This window comes from Perca fluviatilis, chromosome 22 (assembly GCF_010015445.1).
Source record: "Perca fluviatilis chromosome 22, GENO_Pfluv_1.0, whole genome shotgun sequence".
Taxonomy (NCBI): Eukaryota; Metazoa; Chordata; class Actinopteri; order Perciformes; family Percidae; genus Perca; species Perca fluviatilis.
In genome coordinates, this window is record NC_053133.1 from 22,314,975 (window position 1) to 22,335,905 (window position 20,931).

At 39.0% G+C, this 20,931-nt stretch overlaps 1 protein-coding gene and 1 long non-coding RNA gene across 2 annotated transcripts in view; one reads left to right on the forward strand and one right to left on the reverse strand.

The window, feature by feature from the left end:
* The first annotated feature begins 3,395 nt into the window (after positions 1 to 3,395).
* The window catches only part of adgrg2a (adhesion G protein-coupled receptor G2a), a 29,213-nt gene continuing 11,677 nt past the window's right edge, over positions 3,396 to 20,931 (forward strand). Inside the window, 21 exon segments of the mRNA XM_039790662.1 lie at positions 3,396 to 4,115; positions 6,979 to 7,076; positions 8,550 to 8,875; positions 10,133 to 10,394; positions 10,860 to 10,910; positions 11,419 to 11,460; positions 11,970 to 12,062; positions 12,532 to 12,858; positions 12,995 to 13,042; positions 13,125 to 13,198; positions 16,910 to 16,996; positions 17,215 to 17,252; positions 17,343 to 17,482; positions 18,220 to 18,331; positions 18,410 to 18,465; positions 18,590 to 18,637; positions 19,328 to 19,395; positions 19,483 to 19,526; positions 19,636 to 19,669; positions 19,780 to 19,814; positions 19,944 to 20,071. Of these exon segments, the coding sequence (XP_039646596.1) occupies positions 4,096 to 4,115; positions 6,979 to 7,076; positions 8,550 to 8,875; positions 10,133 to 10,394; positions 10,860 to 10,910; positions 11,419 to 11,460; positions 11,970 to 12,062; positions 12,532 to 12,858; positions 12,995 to 13,042; positions 13,125 to 13,198; positions 16,910 to 16,996; positions 17,215 to 17,252; positions 17,343 to 17,482; positions 18,220 to 18,331; positions 18,410 to 18,465; positions 18,590 to 18,637; positions 19,328 to 19,395; positions 19,483 to 19,526; positions 19,636 to 19,669; positions 19,780 to 19,814; positions 19,944 to 20,071 (2,131 nt within the window). The 5' untranslated portion in view covers positions 3,396 to 4,095.
* LOC120552529 lies at positions 10,299 to 20,510 on the reverse strand. The gene is made up of 4 exons (XR_005638025.1): positions 20,261 to 20,510; positions 18,547 to 18,631; positions 18,196 to 18,298; positions 10,299 to 10,384 (listed from the first exon to the last, which is right to left on the reverse strand). It is a non-coding gene; the product is annotated as an uncharacterized LOC120552529 (long non-coding RNA).

Below are 20,931 nucleotides of genomic sequence, written 5' to 3' on the forward strand. Positions count from 1 at the left end.
GTTATTGGGTTTTGTCCATCCCTCTTTTGCTAATTGGTTTGGCCAGCCAGTATATATGTTTCCTCTGTCATTCAGGTCAGTTTTGCCTTTGTTGGGTTCAGACAGATTACCTCCTTCTGCTGCACTTTAGTTTGCTGTATTGCATGTATTTAGTTGACCTCTTTTAGTGCCCAATTTAGTTAATAATCACTTTTGCTTTGCTCATTCCAATTATTATTTTTTTCAAAACATGGACAAATTAAAGGTGCTCTAAGCGATGTTGGGTGACGGCACTTCTTGTTGACATTCAAAGTATTTTCAAACAAAACGATTCTAGCTTGCCCCTCCCTCCTCCTCATCCCGTCCCCTCTCCAAACCTTCCCTGCTTCCGCACAATAACACCCCAACCCCCACCTCCAAATTCTTGTCTGTTATTGGCTGGAACACTGTTTGTTATGTTTGGTGGTGCAGGTTGGCACAGTTTGTTTTTGTTGGCGTTTGTGGAGCCTGGGCTGTCTACAGAGACCGCGTCTTTTTACAGTGTGTTCAGGGGACTGGCAGCTCGCGGATAGTGAGGAGATGTTTGCTGTATGTGACAAAAAATGTTGTAGCCTAAAAAACGCGTGACATCGCTTAGAGCACCTTTTAAGGTTTTGATCTGACCATTTTTTTTTTCATCTTACAGTAAGACATCTTAAGTCTGTTCCCAATTTCATGACAATCATTCCATTAGTTGTTGAGACAACAGAAACAAAAATGTCAACCTAATTGTGGCGCCAGAAGAAAAAGCCAGAGGATCACCAAAGTCAGAAGGATTCCTCCTCACGAGCCTGAATGTCTGTAAGACAAGAATGATGATAATCTATCAAAGAGTTGTTGAGATATTTAAGTCTGGACCAAAGTAGAGGGCCGACCAATACTGACAGAGCCACACAGCTAGGGTGGCTAAAAACTATTGCTCAATTCATGTTAAAGCAGCATAATTCCAAATTGTATATATTATCTCAATTTACCTCAATCCCTCAATAATTTTCTAATAAGTTTCTGACCCTGTTTACTTCACTTCTCCCCAAAATCTTTCATCGAAACTCAAAATACTCTTTTTAACCTAAAACTATGCGATTCTCGATGCTCAAAACAACATGTTTTAGCCCAAATAGTTCCAGGATAATCAGAAAGTCTACCCAAGACTCCACAGTGCTGGGGAGGAGGAGGGTCTGCCGAGTCCACACAACATTCCGGGATAGGAGAAAAGCATGCTCTGGTTTATTGGTGTTTCTTTAAACCAATCACAATCGTCTTGGGCGGTGCCAAACACCATATGAAGCAACAGCGCCGCTGCAAAATAGCCTCGGAAAGGAACTTGTTTAGGTGGAACGTGTACATTCAAAGGTTGTTTTAGTCGTGCAAAAGAAAACTCAGATTGGACAGATAGTCTAGCTAGCTGTCTGGATTTACCCTGCAGAGATCTGAGGAGCAGTTAACCATAGTCCTCAGAAATCGACCGGAGTTTAGAATGCCAACACAAAGGAAGAGGAAGGCAACGGACATCCGGCCTAAATGAGTGAAAAAAACGGAGCAATCCCGGAAGTGGAACGTCGTGTACAGTGATGCACAGTAAATATTGTCAGTGTTGGGAAGGATACTTTCAAAACGTATTTCGTTACAGAATACAGAATACATGCCCACAAATGTAATTTGTAACGTATTCCGTTACGTTACTCAATCTGAGTAACGTATTCTGAATACTTGGATTACTTCCACATTGAATTGCGTTTTATAAGTGTAGGAATGCAGCTATCACATCCAGCTTACTAAACAGGCCTATAATGGTGTGTTCTTTTTATTCCAACTAGCTGAATGTGTACCTGAACAAGCAGATAGATTATTGTATTGGTAGTCCCGAACTGCATACTACAAAAATCTAACCGCAGTCTTGCTACCACGAGCTAATTTTAGCTAACGTTAGCTAGCATGTCAAACGGGGCTAGTCAGTCTTTAAACGGCTCTGGAGCTAGTAAATCAGCACGTAGGAGAATGTAAAGTCCCACGTCAATGTTAAAATAGCAAGGTGACCAGTAAAACTACAGCAGACGACTACCCTTGGCTAATTAAAAAAATAGCTTACTTTAAGATGCTTCTTCAGGTTGGAGGTGGAGTAATTTGGACGCTGAAAGGAGGTTGGTTGCTGCTGTTATATTTCGTTCTCCCTGTTCGTTCTTTAATGTGAAATGCTGTTTGAATTTCCAAGATAGAAACTTATTCCTGCCCTGGCTCTGTCGTGCCGGTTCCGACTCCATTGTGACTGATCACGCAAATAGCTATTTTTTTCGATTTCATATCGGGGCTTCTGGAAAATGCATAGTGTTGCCTTAATTTAGTCAGAGTGAATAAACTCGTGATACAGAGAAGTATCGTCATGTAATCCATTGATTTCAACAATGTAACTGTATTCTAAATACCAACGATTTAAATTGTAACTGTAACGGAATACAGTTACTCATAATTTGTATTCTGAATACGTAACGCCGTTACATGTATTCCGTTACTCCCCAACACTGAATATTGTGAGCTGTAAGGGGGAGCTCCTCAGGGAGATTTTGGCATGACACTTGCTGAAACTCACTATACTCCTTTCTGCATGGGACTTTCTGACTGCTTATTCCCGGCCTACTCCCATAGACAGGTAGAGGAATTATATTGTTTTAACATCACATATTCAGAAATCTCTAACCTACTCTGGAAAGGCAGGTGCTGTAAACGCCTCCATGGAGTTGAAAAGGCCATTGTTGCCAAGCTGTGAGGAGTTTTCATTTTGAATAATTGCAGAAAGGAGAAAAGCGAGAAAAGATTTGCCGGTGGGGTTTTGATTCACTTGAGCTTGAACTATGCTCACATACACACACACACACACCAACACACACACACGGACAACTAACTCACCAAAAAAGTGCTGTGTCACTGAAGAAGAGCAGTAACGTGCTGCAGTTCTGCTCTGCTCCACTGATCTGATACTGTTTTGTTACACCTCAGTAAAAATGAACAAAGGCTGACACTTGATCTGTATTGGAAGAGAATCGCTTTAGACTTTATTGCCCCCTTGTGGCCAATGGTCAACTACTCAATTATCTAGACGTCCACAAACACACACACACACACACACACACACACACACACACACACACACACACACACACACACACACACAAAGTACAGACACTGTGATTTGAAGAGTCGCCCTGAGGCTGCTCTTGTCTTGTTTGGATTCATTTTACGTCTTACGTCAGATGCCATTTCTCAAATTCACAGCCCAGCCGTGTGTGCGTGTGTGTGTGTGTGTGTGTGTGTGTATGTCTGAGAGAGAGAGAGAGGGAGAGAAAGAGAAAGACCGAGGGAAGATGTCTGACCTGTTTGTCAACCTGAATCCAACATTCTATACTTGAGGCTACCGTGTCATTTTTGCCTGTTTTTATATTTTGCTGCAACACGCATTCTTTTCTGTGGGCGCTCACAGTACGTACAACACACACACACACACACACACACACACACACACACACACACAAATAGAACCGCCAGATAAAGGCTAATACCCTGTCCAGGAACTGTCTGGTCCTGCATCCTGTAATACCAGCTGCTGCCTTCCAGTCATACTGAGATAGAACAGACAGACAGACAGACAGATATTGTTTATTATTTCTTCCCTCCTCTTTCTCCTCTCTGGAGGAGTCTCATTATTCGGTCTACTGTCTCCTCGCATTTCAAAAATTCTGATTTCCTGAACGCACCTCGACACACTCTCACGCACACACACAAACACCTAATGCTACAGACGATGCTCTTGTGTAAGTGACAGGTGGATACTGGAGATACGAGGGAGGGCAACTGAGCACAGAGAAGAGAAGAGAAGAGAAGAGAAGAGAAGAGAAGAGAAGAGAAGAGAAGAGAAGAGAAGAGGAAGCAACACGAGAAGAAAAACAGAGACAAGTTGTGATACTTCAACGGTGGCAGTTTTTTGGACTCATGATTAACGGATGAATGATATTACGGGAACCATGGAGAGACATGTGAAAATGTACATGCATTCACACTCGTAAACCTACATAGACTCAGCAGATGCTTTTGAAAAGCATCAGGTAAGCAAATTAAAGATTCCTTTACTCAAATTTCTAAATGTGAACACCAAAACTTCAGAGAAGAACTTGATAATAATTTGAATATTTTGTCTGTAAAATGTAATTGACAGTTTGTAGATTATGCATACAAAAGGGTTTGGTATTTGTAATAGAGGAACAGGAAACAAGAGTTACAAAAAATAAAGTCAGCCTGTGGGAACTTGATATTAGGAATGACAACAACTGTGCGACTGCCCCGAGGCTTTAACAGGTAGGCTACTGATTCTTTTTCTGACACAGAACATATAATAAATCACATCCTCACAGATACATAGACATGTTGTTTCACATGTATGATGACACGGTTTAGGTTCCTTTAAGCAGCAATGTGCAATTTGAATTTTTTTAATTACAATTAAACTTGTTTCACCCAGAGAATAGACATGTTGTTTTTCATGGGTCAGAGCAAACAATGTATCCTCACTAAAAGCTTTAATCTCTTGATCCATCTTGTATCAAAGTTTTCAGGTAAGTGTATATCAGTGTGGGAACAAACAAAGCAACACTGCGGTGAAGTGAAGAATCATATCGATCGACATTATTAGACAGATAAACTTATAAAAAAGTAATCATTAGATTGTATCCCTGCATATCATTTAACCCAATTACACTCACGCTGCATACTTCAGCCGGCAAACCTTGTAGATCTACATTTTTTTCAATAAGGTTCTATGTATTTGCAGCCACTCCCTGTATTACAGTCGTACATTGTCACACACGTACGTGTGCCCATTTAGTCATTTGCATTAATGTGCAGGTTAAAAATAGGACTTCACAGAAAAGGAACAGTGTGTTTGAACAAATAGTGAAAGCATCTCATTATCATAATCACTGAGCCAACTACTTTTACATCTGAAGGGCCAGTTGGAGTAAAAGCTAATACTGTGAGTACATGAGAGTTATAGCTGCTTGGCTTTATCCATATTTGCTTATTTAAAAAATGACGAGAATAAAGGACTGAGAAATGGGTCTTAGTGTATCGACAATTTGAAAAATGTTTTCCACATGTAAAAAGTGTTTTAAAAAAAATCTAAATTGCTAATCACTATTACTCACTAAGACATTTTTATTTAAATAGCACATTTTATTGCAGGTCATTTCAATGTGCTATATTTAAAAATACAGCAGGGAGTCGAGCAAGACCACTGCGTCAGCTGCAACCATAGGCGCCACCCTAAAAATTTAATTTTAAAGAAACTGCAAACAACAAAAGAAAACTGAAATACAACTAAAATTAAATTTTTTCTTATTAATTGTTTTTATGTATTATCATAAGATTTAAGAACCACAGATGTAAATTAGCTGTATAGCTAACTCTGGTACAGGGCTTGAACTGTGCATGGTCCCTGACAATTAAAAAAAAAATTCTTAAATCAAAAGTTTGACTTAGTATCTCACAATTTCTATATTTTTTTTTATCATGCCTTTTCATGTATTTTCTTCTCTTGGCCAAAATGGGTTTTCATAGAGGTCTAACTAGATTATAGTCAGTGAGCAGATCAGAAATGTAACGTGAAACCAAGCCATTTAAGGCTTTGAAGATTATTAGTAGAATTCTGAAGTTTATTTTGCATTGTATGTAATATGCCTGGCTTAGTGGGCTGGGAAAGGATTTACATCACAGTTCTGATGACTTACTTACGTATAGATTTTATTCTTTTTACATATCGAGCAGTGACAATGCCAGGGGAAGATGCATTTGGAAATGGCCTCTCTATTTTGGCTAGTATTAAAGCTGCAATTATGAATATTTTTATATGAACACTGGATCAAAGATTATGTGTAATTGAAAAGGGGTTGCTTGTAAGAAATATCTCAACTATTTTTATCACCGAACTCTGTAGCCCCCCTCAGCTTTAACGTTTTAGCTTTTTTTTTTTTACGATCGTTGTTTTGGTTTTCCAGCGCACAAATCTTAAGTGTTTTGATCCCTTACCAGTACTAAACGGCAATTACAGAAAGTCTGCAACTAGCTGGTGAACATAGTGGAACATTTAGGAGCTAAAAAGACAGACGTTTCCCTCAGGAGCTGGTGGAGACCGAAACAGAGCTAAAAGCAGAGTGAGTATTGAACTTACATTTGTCTTGTAGATAGAAATACGACACTTTCTGTCTGCTGGATGTGTAAATATGCAACTGTTTGCCAACAAGATCTCCATAACAACCTTATACGGTAATAATATCAATTAAAGCTTCTTATGAATGAGGGTAACGCATTACATAATTTTACATTGAAACAAAGACAAAAACAGCCAACAAAAGCATTAGTATTTTCCTCTTTGTGGTGCTTTGAATTTGTATAGGCTATTTGAGCAAATATGTCACAAAATACTTTATGTAGTGTGGGATACTGTATTATCTCCATTTTACAAGCATAACGTGAGGTGTATCAACAACATGAAGACACCACATGTAACAATAACCTGTAATTTATGAAGATGTGAATGCATTGGGGTGTAACCCAATCTGCTGTGTCCACTCCCGCCCTGCAGTCAATCCGTGAGTGTAGACAAAGCCCATAATATTAGATGGTTTTAGTTTACCAGCTGTAAAGGAGAATTTTGGTGTAGTTTCCACAACTGAAACAATGATACACTGTGATCATATCCACATTTAGAAACAGACTGCACGGAAGGGAAGAACATTTCAGAAATATAGGAAGTTCTCACAAAGCTTGAAATGAAATTTTAATATTTGGGACATCAATGAATAAATAATAGATAAGTAGCTCTGACACAAACCAGTGCAATGGCATATACCCAAATAAAAACAAAAGAAGAGGAAGATGTTTAAATTCTTTGACTTTATGTCACTATGTTTCCAGAAGGATGGAGGGCCTTTGCTTTGAAGGACGGTGGAGATGGACACATCATTTCCTTCTTGTCATCTGGCTTTCACTGATGACAGCCACTCCACCCAAAGGTAGGCCAAACTCACATATAAAGAGAAAAAGAGGAGATAGAGAGTTTTAAATATTGATTTTAATTAAGGGAAATGGGATTTCTTTGCAGGTGAAGAGGCTTTTAACTTGAAACAGCACACTTCTGTTAGCCTTTACAGTTGTGATAGTAGTGTCTTTTGTTAGCATGTTTGTCCAAAACCACTGACTAAAGTTTTGAAGAAATCTATCATCCACAAAAACGAAAGTAGTAAAATGAAAGTAATAATATGAGTTTACAGCTATACACTAGCAGCTATGTGAGGCTGTTCTTAGCTTATTTGAGCTAAATGCTAATCTCTGCATGCTAACGCACTCACAATGACGATGCTAATGGCTATGTTTACCAGATAGTCTATGAGTTTGGGCTAGATTTATTTATTATTTAAATTTTTTTGTTTGGGCTAGAAAATTGAGGTCACAACGGCAACAGAACTAAAACTATTAGCTTAGCATTGTGCATTAACAGGCTCAGTCGGAGCTTAAAGCTCAGCTACCACAATGAGCTTTCCTTAGTATGTGCCATTTCTGTGTCTGTAGCTATTGAGGAGGAGAGAGGGGGGGCAAGGTGGAGGTTGGGGGTGTGGCCTTGACCAACTGCCACTTTGCTCGTTTGAAAGCCATGATGTCTCTCTCTCATGGGTGGGCCAAATTCTCTGGGCGGGCAAAGCAGAGAAAGGGGAGGTAACCTTGCTCCTTATGACCTCATAAGGAGAAGATTCCAGATCAGCCCATCTGAGCTTTCATTTTCTCAAAGGCAGAGCAGGATACCCAGGGCTCGGTTTACACCTATCACCATTTCTAGCCACTGGGGGACCATAGGCAGGCTGGGGGAACGCATATTAATGTTAAAAAACCTCATAAAGTGAAATTGTCATGCCATGGGACCTTTAAAGTAGCATTAATCAATAGTTGGATTGGATTGAAGGACCAAGGTTTAATGTGAGAGGTGCAATCGTATTAATGAACCCACACAGAATGATCACAGTTATTTTATCATTTGTCTTAAAAAAGAAGCGATTAACATTAGCTAGCTAAAGCTTAAAGAGACTGAATATTGGACTTACATTTCAGATCACTTCACTTCTATGTGTGATTGTTTTCACTGAGTATTATTTACTTGCTTTGTGCTTCATGTTTTATGTATCTTGTATCTCGGCATCATTGAAAATGAGGGAAACCTCAATGATTTCCGAGATTCTTAAATAAAGGTTTATGATGATGATTTACCAAGTGGCCAACACGATGAATGCTAATGTTGCATCGTATCTGCTGGATGTTTAAATAAGCAACTGTTTGCTAACATGTTCTCCATATCAACATGAGGTGATAATATATGTCAGTGTTTAAAGATCTTTGACTCTTAGGTTTAACTCAACCATTTACATAATTTTTGCTTCCAGTGCAGCTCTGTGGTGCAATAAAAAAAAAAATGTATATCTGCATTTCTTCTCCAGCACTTGGCTATTTCCTGGGAGACACTAAGGCAGTATTAAATGGCTGTGAGGACCACTGGACCCTGCAGGACAGGGCCACCATGCCGCTGCTCCTTCAGATGACTTTATGTGTTGACATCCGTGTGGTAGTCCCCGGAGCTTGGGTGGCCTTCTCTTATAGCTCGGTCCTTACACCCGGACCTGAGCTGGGCCTGGAGGGAGATGATGAGGCACTGTATGGGTGGCTGCTAAGGGTCCGACACAAATTTCCTATGCAGCTGTCCCCAACACACTGGCATAGAGTGTGTCTGAGGAGGGACGTATCGCGCAACTCCTTTAGCCTGGAGGTAATACCTGTAGTATACTAGAATGCTCAGTGGTGGAGGAAGGAATTAGAAATTAGGATGTAAATAGAAATTATCCTTAACAATAAAAGTAACAATACCACATTCATTTAAAAAAAAGACAAGACAAATAAAAGTCCTGTATTGAAAATGTTACCGAGGGAAAAACACATAAGTATTATTAGCAAAATGTACTTAAAGTATCAAAAATAAAAGTAGTTACTGCAGAACATTAGCCTTAAATGTCATATAATTGGATTATTATTGCTGATGTGTAAATGTAGTGGAGTAAAATGTATTTCCCTCTCAATTGCAGTGGAGTAGAAGTACCTCAAATTTGTACATAGTTTTAACACTTGAGTAAATGTACTTAGTAACTTTCCACCACTGAGTATGCCATGATATTTACACAAAACAAAGCCAAATAGTGTATGCTAAAAATAGATTGTTTACACACCAATACATTTATCTTTCAAATCCCACACATTATGGGTGGGGTTTGGAATGGTATGGGTTGGGTTGGTATGTGCAGTTAAGTGTATGAAAATAGATACTGTCCTGCTATGACAAAACCTATTCCCTCACTAAGCTATTCAGAAAATGCTAATGCTAATTTTACTTTACCTCCGTCTTTTTTTCCAGTAGTTTGAACACTATTTATTTTTGAATGATCAAATATATTACCTTTAGCCTACAATTTGGACATTAAGGTAGCAAAGCCAATCACAACAATAAAGGATACCTCCAATTTATAACAACATTGGTCTTATTTTTGTAGTTTGGGCCATCATTTCTAGCAGTTATGATAACATTGTACTTACCAAAAGTATTTGTGGATGTCTGGGAATGTTGCAATATCATTATAAAGCCTGAGAGGGCAAGAAACACAATCAGACAGGTTGTAAACAAGCTAACAGTTTAGTCATATTGTCCACTTTATTTGAAGGTAAAATGGAAATCAAGGCAGGGTACTCATTTTACTCTTTGTCAAATTAGTTTCCTCAAGCTGAGTGTTTATTTAAAACCTGTATGATCGTCTGAGTGCAACGTGTTTCTTCCCCCCTAAATTATTTCTTTAGCAATGTCACCACCTTCCCAGATCTTAGCAATTAACTTAGTGAGTGTGATCTTATTATTACTGGTAGAAATGATGGCCAAAACTATCAATTGTGTGGCAGTGTGGTCCCAGTAATAGCAGGAGTCAAACTTGTGAACTCTTTATTGGTGATGTTAGCAAAACAGGCTGTGTAAATGTTTCAGGTTGATGGGAAAATGGTGGCAGAGAGGACAGTCATCGCTCGGGCCATCCCCCCAAACGGCTCCCTGTTTCTGGGCTGCCAACCCAGGGATCGACCCCCCGGAGCCGTCCTCGGTCAAGTGGAGTTGTATCTCTTCCGCATGTGGGCAGACCAGGGCAACCATGGCCTCTGCGAGGACGGCACTGTGATTGGCTGGAACGCTCAGTCCTGGGGCTTGACCAGTCCCAGGGCCGCGCAGAGAGACCCAAACCTCCTGTGTGTTGGTGAGAGAGACATGCATAAGCCTGTCTATACCTAACTTATCCTAAACGTGGATGTTGTTCAAGCTGGGATCTTGTGCATAGATGACCTCCCTGACTAATTGCATTCATAACAGAATGCAGTGTAATCTTTTCTGTCCTTTCATCATGATTGTAAAAGCTTTTAATTCTAGCTAAAACAGCGCACGTTTTTAAATTTGGCATATAGAAGTCACTATGCATGCATCTCATGTATTACTATAGTGATCTCTTCAGCCTGTTCTTTCACAAATGTAACCGACTATTTAGACATTAAATTTGTCTTTTCAAATAAAATAATTTCAAGCAATAATAGTGCATGCAGAACGTTTCACTTAATCGTGGCACTTCACTTGTCTTCATCTCTAACAGTTTTCTACACACAGTAGCTGTGCATGTTCTTAGAGCATGTTGGACGTTGAATGTTGCATGTTTTCATGTGTCTTGTAGACCGCAGACAGTTGAGCCGTGGGGCACGCGCTTACAGAAGCATAACTACCGGTGTGTATTAACGTGACAAAATGACACACTTACATGCATGTTGTATATTTGTATATGCCTGTATATAAAGAGAACATAGAAGAAAGTAATAGTTTTATTGTGCATTCGAGAATGTAAAATTGTGTTTGTTCTTTTTTTTTTTTTTAAACACAAGAAAATTAAAAACAGATCATGTTACGAAACAAAACAAACGTCGAAACACAGTTTTAAATGTTTATTTTGTATTTTATTTGACCTTTACCTAACCAATATGGCTTCGGAAAATGTAAATATGCTTTCAAGAAAGTCAAAGACAAAAACATCAGTACAGAGTAGAGTTAGGAAGAAAAAAAAGGGTAGACAGCTTTTTAATTTTGCCAGAAAGCTACTTCTATGAAGAGTTTTAGTAGGGAAAAAGTACCTTCTAGTTAGGGACACCTAGACAACAAGAGATAGATTTGAAAGTAGAAGTAGACCACACTCTTGCAGAGTGTGGAGGGAAAACCTTAATTTACATTCTCTGTTTCAGCACTCCCAACTGGATATGGACGGTCACTCTCACTTCCACTTGGTGAGCAAGACATTAATATCTAATTATATAACACCTTTAAAGGTGCACTATGAGTTCCGCATGGTTTCAGCACAATTTAATTTGTCTCAAATCGTAGTGATCTCTCCTTGATCCGCTAGCTGCCTGCCCCCTGAATACACCGTGAAAAAACCCGGTCTCGGGAGACAACACAGGGGTCGTAAACGTCAAACAAACACTAGAGGCACAGGCTGTGCACCAAAATACAAAAACCACGTTCCAGCCAATCACAGACAAGATGGTTGGGGGGTTAGTTCACATGCGCATGACAGCCTGTTTGACGTTTACGACCCCTGTGTAGTCTCCCGAGACCGGGCTTTTTCACGGTGTATTTAGGGGGCAGGTAGATAGCGGGTCAAGGAGAGATGCCTATGATTTGAGACAAAAATTAAATTGCGCTGAAACCATGCAGGAACTCATAGTGCACCTTAAAATATCTCAATTACAGCGCTTCTTTTTGATTGACTTAACATCCTCCTTTCTTTTATCAGAAACGCCTTCAACAACAACAACAACAACTACCTTGAGTTCTGTCATACCTACATCTGTCAAACACATGAGCAACCAGATGTCTCAGGCTACAGGTGAAAGATGCTGACAGTAACTGTGTGCCAAGTTAGGCTGAATCATGTTATGTCAGTTAATGATAAAAAAAAGTACAGCCTTTTTTCATTTAGTCTATCATTTCTGAGAGTTGTGACAATATAGTAATGCCAGTAAATGATTTAAGGACAATTTCCATTTTTGCCCTGCATTGTGAAGTTTTGGCCATCATCTGTATACATTATTATCACATTATAATGTCTGTAAATGATACAAAGTAAAAAAATCTTTCAATTAGAGTGTACTTTTTATAGTTTTGTCCATCAGTTCTGTTGATTATGATAACATCATTACATTATAGATCAGTAAATTATAAAAAAATTAAAAAAAAAGCAACAGAAATGTAAGGATTATTCAAATTCAAAACCAGAATCCTTCATATTATGTCTTGGAAACAATTGTACCTGCATGTTATTTAAGATATTGCTGATGACTGTATTTTACTTTCAGTTTCAACACCCCGTGGTAGCACTACAGTCAACAGCAATCAAACAGAGCCTCCATCTGTCACACCAGCATCAGCCAATCACAGCACAGACACAGACAAAAAGCCATCCAACTTCCAGAATTCATCTGTTACACCCTCAACAAATGGGATCCCACTAAGCATACCGACCCCAGTCAACCAGACCACAGCCTCCAACGCAGCTTTGCCCTTTGCTGCTGTTCCTGTGTCTGGCGCCAGCTCGGCCTATCAGAGGTCAGCCAGTACCCAGACTTCTCTAATCACATCTCTGCTTGTCAACCAAACCACGCCCGGAAGAACACTCACATTGGGTTAGTCTGAGACATGTGCTGCATATTTGTGTGGGTTTATAATTAGAGACTCTGCATAACATTGTGTTACTGATGTACAGAAGAAACAATACCTAAACCTAATGGTTTTAAAAATCTGTTTCCTCTCTTCTTTTAGGTTCCCCATTAGTAAATTGTGACATCAGCCAACTCTGTTCCAATACCAGTAAGAAACATCCACCTTTTGTATAATCAGTGTTGTATTTAGGCCTATTTGTGACCTGAACAGCTTCATTTTTTTTCTGCAGGTGTTTACTTTTGGATGTCCATAAGTGTGGAGGCCCAAGGTGACAATAAGACTGAGCAAGATGTCGTCAACTTGGTGAGAGTGACCATTTCTCCCCGTTTAGTTTTACCTTTTAGTTTCCACTACTTCATTGTGTCATGCACTTAATAGCTTTAAATGCCAACTTGTCACAAACACGTCTTGCCGGCACAGGATTAGTTCGTAAGAGCAGAACATTCCAACCCTGTGATGCATCTGAGAACAATTAAGATTTAGACTGTCAACCAGTCATTGCCATATGAACCTAGATGATGTGTGAACAATAGCACTGTAACTTACTGACGTTTTACAGTTTATCTCTCAGTTTCCAGTATTAAAACGGTGCATCAGATCCCTTTTCACAGTGGGCCTATGTGTTTGTATGTGTTTTTCACTCTGTACTTGAGCCCATTGGCTTTAAAATGAAACTATGGATTTGAGGTTGTAGTTACGGACTTTCAGCCTTAAAGATATAGTGCGTAGTTTGTCTCCCCCATGTGGAATTCTAAGTAATGACAATTCTGTCGGCTCGTCCACATGATACAAGCCTTCCGTGATCGCGCTTCACCCCCACGCAGTTGCTACGTAGCCAAGGAGGACACGGAGGATTAAGAAAACATGATGAACTTTTCAGAAGATGTTATTATCTTCACTCGAATTTCGGTGCACGAAAGTCGCCGGATGACATCAGTTTCTAAACACAGCTATGCTGAGAAATACAGAGATACAGAGAGAGTTGTGTGGAGTTGATAGTCTTAATTAGCTTTGTATTAACTCATTTGGCAATGGCTTGAATGTAACTTTATTAATATAAAAAGTTAAAAACTAAAGCTTTTTAAAGGAGTTTGAAGGTGTTAAGATCTGTCTAAGATGAGCTGTACAGGAACTCCCCCGATTTTATGATAACGTAGATGCACACAATGATTCTTTAATACAGACAATTCAACCAATCAGGTCCTTAAGGCTAAACTAGAGGTGAAAATTTACTTTGCCGATTTCAATCTGGCAGTTATTTTCTCGATTACCAGTAATCAATTAACTGCTCTGTTTAAACAGTGTAATGAAATAGGGAAAAATGCCCATCAGAGTCTAAGGTGACATCTTCAAATATCTCGTTTTGTCCAACCAACAATCTGAAACCCAAACACACTCAAGATTACCATATTAGATGGAGAAGCTGCAACCAGAAAATGTTGTAATTTTTCTCTCTTACAAGATGACTCAAAACAATGAATCGATTATCAAAATATTTGCAGATTTAAATTTTTTTTTTTAAGTTTAGTACAAAGATTCATGGTCACCTATTTGTTACAGTTCAGGGAATTAGAGGACCAAAACGCAGAGGGCAGGCAGGCAAAAGTTTGAGTTTGACGATTTATTTGACCAAAAAACTAAATACTCCTAAATAGTCCTGAGAGGAGCAGGCAAAAACTAATCCCAGAGTGAAGAACAGGGAATCCAAAAAATACAAAAGGTAGTACAAAAACCAGGGAAATCCAGGAAGCACAGAACTTGACTCGAACTGACACGGGGAGACACGGCAGGAACAAACACTATGATCTGACCCAAGACAAAGGGAACACAGAGGCTAAATACAAGAGGTAACGAGCAAACAAGGGACAGGTGATACAGCAGCTGAAACACATCAGGGCGGGGCAGAACTATTTCATTTATTTCATTTCATTTATTTTTATTTCGAACAAAACTAAAAATACATATACGCATACAGTATGTACCCATATATACATATACACACATGCATACATACACATACGTATACACACAAATACACATACACACACACACATATATATGTATATATGTATGTATGTATGTATGTATATATATATATATATATATATATATATATATACATACATACATACATATATACACACAGTGTTGGGAAGGATACTTTCAAAACGTATTTCTCGTACAGAATACAGAATACATGCCCACAAATGTAATTTGTAACGTATTCTGTTACGTTACTCAATCTGAATAACGTATTCTGAATACTTGGATTACTTCAGGATTACTTCCACATTGAATTGCGTTTTATAAGTGTAGGAATGCAGCTATCACATCCAGCTTACTAAACAGGCCTATAATGGTGTGTTCTTTTTATTCCAACTAGCTGAATGTGTACCTGAACAAGCAGATAGATTATTGTATTGGTAGTCCCGAACTGCATACTACAAAAATCTAACCGCAGTCTTGCTACCACGAGCTAATTTTAGCTAACGTTAGCTAGCATGTCAAACGGGGCTAGTCAGTCTTTAAACGGCTCTGGAGCTAGTAAATCAGCACGTAGGAGAATGTAAAGTCGCATGTCAATGTTAAAATAGCAAGGTGACCAGTAAAACTACAGCAGATGACTACCCTTGGCTAATTAAAAAAATAGCTTACTTTAAGATGCTTCTTCAGGTTGGAGGTGGAGTAATTTGGACGCTGAAAGGAGGTTGGTTGCTGGCAAGCACAGGTTGCACTGCACAGTTATATTTCATTCTCCCTGTTCGTTCTTTAATGTGAAACGCTGTTTGAATTTCCAAGATAGAAACTTATTCCTGCCCTGGCTCTGTCGTGCCGGTTCCGACTCCATTGTGACTGATCACGCAAATAGCTATTTTTTCCGATTTCATATCGGGGCTTCTGGAAAATGCATAGAGTTGCCTTAATTTAGTCAGAGTGAATAAACTCGTGAAACAGAGAAGTATCGTCATGTAATGCATTGATTTCAACAATGTAACTGTATTCTAAATACCAACGATTTAAATTGTAACTGTAACGGAATACAGTTACTCATAATTTGTATTCTGAATACGTAACGCCGTTACATGTATTCCGTTACTCCCCAACACTGTATACACATACAAAATAAAAAAGTGTGTAGCAACACACAATCAGACAGGCGGGAAAACACAGGAAGTAAATCCTAGACAAGACAACACAGAATACCAGACTACCAAAATAAAACAGGAAACAGAAACCTACACAATCATCAGAAACAAACACAATCAACAGGAAACAAAAAACACAGTACAGAACCATAAACACTCAGTAGGGAAATACAGGAAACAGAAACACACAATCACATCAAACAATATACAAAACAGGAAACAGCAACAGAAATATAAACAACCCCAACAGATATATCCCCACCCACAACACTATTTGTTTTTTTAAGCTCAGTGATGTCATGACTATGGAAGCCCATTTCTGCCAAGAAAGAATACATATACAGATAAAAAGTTTGTCATGATAAAAATATTTGATAAATAAAATACTTGTGGTTAGTCAACATTTTGACCATAATTTTGATTTACTGAGTTACTTGACTTTCATTTTTTCTGTATCTGTCTATTTTTCAGCAAATCTAGGCCTATAAAAACAGTGCTGTAAATTATTGGATTAGGATTTTGTCTTTGGCTTCAGTTGACTCTGTACTTAAGGATGTAGCATACTGTGTATAATTTATGTGTACAAACAATTTCCCCTGGGGTTGTCTCTTTTTTACACAAAAAAAAAAACTCATCTGAATAATTTTTAAGATATTATAATCACATTAAAAATACAGCGGCTTTAAGTTAACTTGATTTGTCCAGGTAACTGTATAAAAAGGTCAACACTTTATGTGTTCTGATGCAAACTATTAATGCCAAAATATTTGGCACTGTCCTGATGCCTAAACTGTATGTGCTTAGCTCCTGTCACCTCCCATACAGTATCAGCATGTGTTCTGCCTCTGTCTCTCCATCTTTCACTCAGGTGTCAAATACATTTAGTTGCCAAAGTAATGCAGCACAAGGAGTAACAGGCTTCATAGATTTCTGTCAGGGTGACAGACAACTTCAGGTCAGTCTTTCCCAGAAACGGGCAACACCCTTTCACTTTTCAGAATAAAATATCTTCTACGAGGCAGGCAGACGACTTACAACTTTTTTTTTTTTTTTTTTTTTTTTTTTTTTTTTTTTTTTTTTTTTTTTTTTTTTTTTTTTTTTTTTTTTTTTTTTCTCTCTCTCTCTCTCTCTCTCTCTCTCTCTCTCTCTCTCTCTCTCTCTCTCTCTCTGCAGGCAGTACAGGTGAACTGCAGTGCAAAAAGTAACATAAGGTAACAGCATGTCTGCAGGTATTTTGTATTCACTCCTACCTATACTTCAGATTTCACCTCCTTACAGTGGTGTGACAACTTTGTTTCCAGACAAACAACCTGCAATGTGCTGTTGAAGCTCAGCCACGCTGTCTCAGTGTGTGAACTGCAGCGCGCAGGAGTCTCTGCACTGCAGCAAGCTGGTCACCAGCAAATACAAGCCACAATCATAGGAGAGGTGGAGAGAGTCGGTGAGCATTTTTCAATCAGTCCATTTACATTTGAAGTGATCTTCACACGTACAAAAAAACACAACACACTAATGTTTAAAGACTCAATTTGTCTGTTTAAAATAAAATCCTTTTAATTATATTATTATTATATCCACGTATATAATAAAATATGTTGTGTGATTCTCAATTGGTCATAGTTAAAATGATAAGCCTGCATTTATAAACATTAGTGATGTAAAAAAAAAAGAATTAAACTGCATTAGAAAAACATGAAATTAATTTGGTGTTAGTTTTTGTTTTAAAAATCTGTCAATCTAAGGTTATGCCATGTTTTAATGTATACTTGAATACCCAAAACACCCGCACGGAAATATATACACAAAGTGTGTGTGTGTGTGTGTGTGTGTGTGTGTGTGTGTGTGTGTGTGTGTGTGTGTGTGTGTGTGTGTGTGTGTGTGTGTGTGTGTGTGTGTGTGTGTGTGTGTGTGTACTTAAATCTAAAAAGTGCCCTTACTGTCAAGGGGAAGAAAAGCTGGCCATCGCAAAGACAGAAGTACAAGAACAAAAGAACAAAAAACATGTTTGTTTCTTTACTCGTGAGGGCCATCATTGACATAATTCATTCCCTTGCCCCAAACTATGACTCATAACTACATGCCTAACCATACCCTTAACATGAATCTCCAAAAGCGCGCACACACACACACACACACAAAGTATAATTAGCTTACTCATGTTGATTTTGTCCACATCAGGTCGAGATGTTTGTGGGGATGTGGAGCCCTCCAGTGGCGGATTTGTGAGGTGTACATCCACATCCTCCCTGGAAGAAATCTGTCAGGCAAACAATCACTCCAAGCTTACATGGTGAGCAGTACCTTTTGTTTTTCTGATTGAGCGTATATCTGTACACACTCTGACTCTTATCAATGATTATTCACTTAGCTCCCTCATAGATCCCAACTCCAACGCAGCTCCACAACCTAATAAATCCTGCAGCAGTGAGTATCAAAAACACACACTTGTGATCCGATCCCTCAGATAGGATTTTAATACCAGGTCAAAACATGCATTATATTTACCAGGATGCCTCTGCTGCTGTAACCATGTTTGTCTGTGCCTTAGGTCAAGCGCCTCGCTTTTGTGACTGCACCGCTTTCTGTAATTCTGCAAGTAAGAAAACAGCCAGAGTATTGTCTTCCTGCCTGTCTGCATATGTTTGTGCTGCAATGTCAATTATTTGTTTATAGACATGTGCTCATATCCCTCCACACACAGCTGCTAAATGTGATAAATAAGTGTGGACTTTGACTGTAAGGGATGTTATTCAAACTTTAAAGGAATAGTTTGACATTTTGGGAAATATGCTTATTGGCCTTCTCTCTGAGAGTTAGCTGAGAAGCGTGATACCAAACATATGTTTGTGTGCTAAATGTGAAGGTACGGCCAGCAGTTGGTAAGTTTAGCTTAGCACAAAGATTGGAAACAGGGGGAAAGAGCTAGCCTGGCTCAATTGTTTGTTTTTTGTACTGAATAAACCAACAAGATATTAAGTAGTAAGCTTTAGGGGTGCTTGTTGGTAGACTTTTGTACAGAGCCAGGCTAGCTGTTTGCCACTGTCTTCGGTCTTTGTGCTACGATAAGCTAACCGCCTCCAGGCTGTAGCTTAATATTTAATTGACAGACATGAGAGTAGTATTGACCTTCTCTCTGTAAAAAAAGAGAAAAAAGAAATGTGTATGTGTATTTCCCAAAATATTAAACTACTCCTTTAACTGACTCATCCATGTCTCAGAAGATGGGTGTTTTAATTATGTCCTAAACTGCCTCTGACAACTTTTACTTTGTTTTTTTTCTCTCTAGGCCAGTTTTTTGCCATGAGAATCAATATTATCAGTGCCTCTTTTAATGTTAACGCCCTAAAAGTACTGGTATGTACAGCGCAGTATGATTGAACTGTACTTCCTGGTATATACAGTATGTATGCTATGTACTGACTTCCTAACCTTATTTAACAGCTGTCTGGACTTAGTGCAGCCCGTGCCTGTAACACAATGTCAGGGTAAGTCTCTATCCACTTTGAATTAGTTATTGAAGCGATTACCTAAATACTAAATATAAAAGGGTTTTGTGGTGATGATTCACACATGTGGGCAATTCTTTGTTTCCAGGTCAGTGTGCCAAGATATTTCAAAGCTCTACCAGGTAAATCTTACTGCAGATAACCGTTTGGTACTAACCCTAACCTTACATTGAGCTACTCACATTGATTTAGAGCTGTTAATCATGCTTCATCAATTATTTTCTTTATCCAGCATGCTCATCTGGAATGCCACGGGACACCACAGAGGTAGATACGTTTGTGTTTCTCTCTGTTGTCTATTATGTAAACAGACATTAATGACTTTATTTCTTAAAATATTCCTGTGCCAGTGTCTGAACATGGATTGTTTTAATCCCTTTTGCTGCTGGTCTCGAGGTTGTACAGCTGCATGGTGATACTGGAGATGTCTGGACCTGTCAATGGTTGCGCCCTAAATATTCTTCTGCAACAAGTCATTGACAACAACAGTGGCATAACAAGCGAAACGCCACTTACACGCATGGGTGAGTCTGCAGGTGTATGTGTTTTTCCTATTATGAAACCTCTTTCATATATTGTCACGGAATTACCACAACCCTGGGAAAACTTGATACTATCGTTACGTCTAGGGCTTCCAGAGTTCTGTTAGCCCGTGCATATGCAACTACAGAGCTAAGCGCTAGCCCGCCAGGCTGAAGGTAAAGGTGAAGTACCTGTCGTCGTAGCCGACCAGCTCACTCCTTGGTACGGCGCTAATCAGCGTCCACACTCAGTTGACAGTTCATTTGTAGATATTTAAGACGCGGACAAAACATTAACACGACTTGATGGGGAAAAGGGAAAATCTTCGTCACTAAATTCAGAAGCACCTGTCTCTCTTCCAAAAACCGACTGTCAGTCTCTCTAACTTCTGCTTTGTAAACTCTGTGAGGCAGGTAAGCCACACCCACATGAGCATGGCGACCAATAGGTGGATCGTGCCATGACATTATACAAATCTATTGTGTAAATGTATTTTTAGTCTCGCATTGACAGACCTTCCTCCACAGCGCTGCAGAGGAGGGTCTGGCTAGTCACACACAGCATTCCGGGATGGGAGAAAAATGTGCTCTGATTTATTGGCATTTCTTTAAACCAATCATAATAGTCTTGGGCGGTGCTAAGTGCCGGACAGAGTCACGGTGCCACTGCAAAATAGCCTCGGGAAGGAACTTGTTTTGGTGGAACATGTGTACATTCAAGAGTTGTTTTAGTCGTGCAACAGAAAACTCAGATTGGACAGATAGTCTAGCTAGCTGTCTGGATTTACCCTGCAGAGATCTGAGGAGCAGTTAACCATAGACCTCAGAAATCAACTGGAGTTTACAATTACAAAACAAAGAAA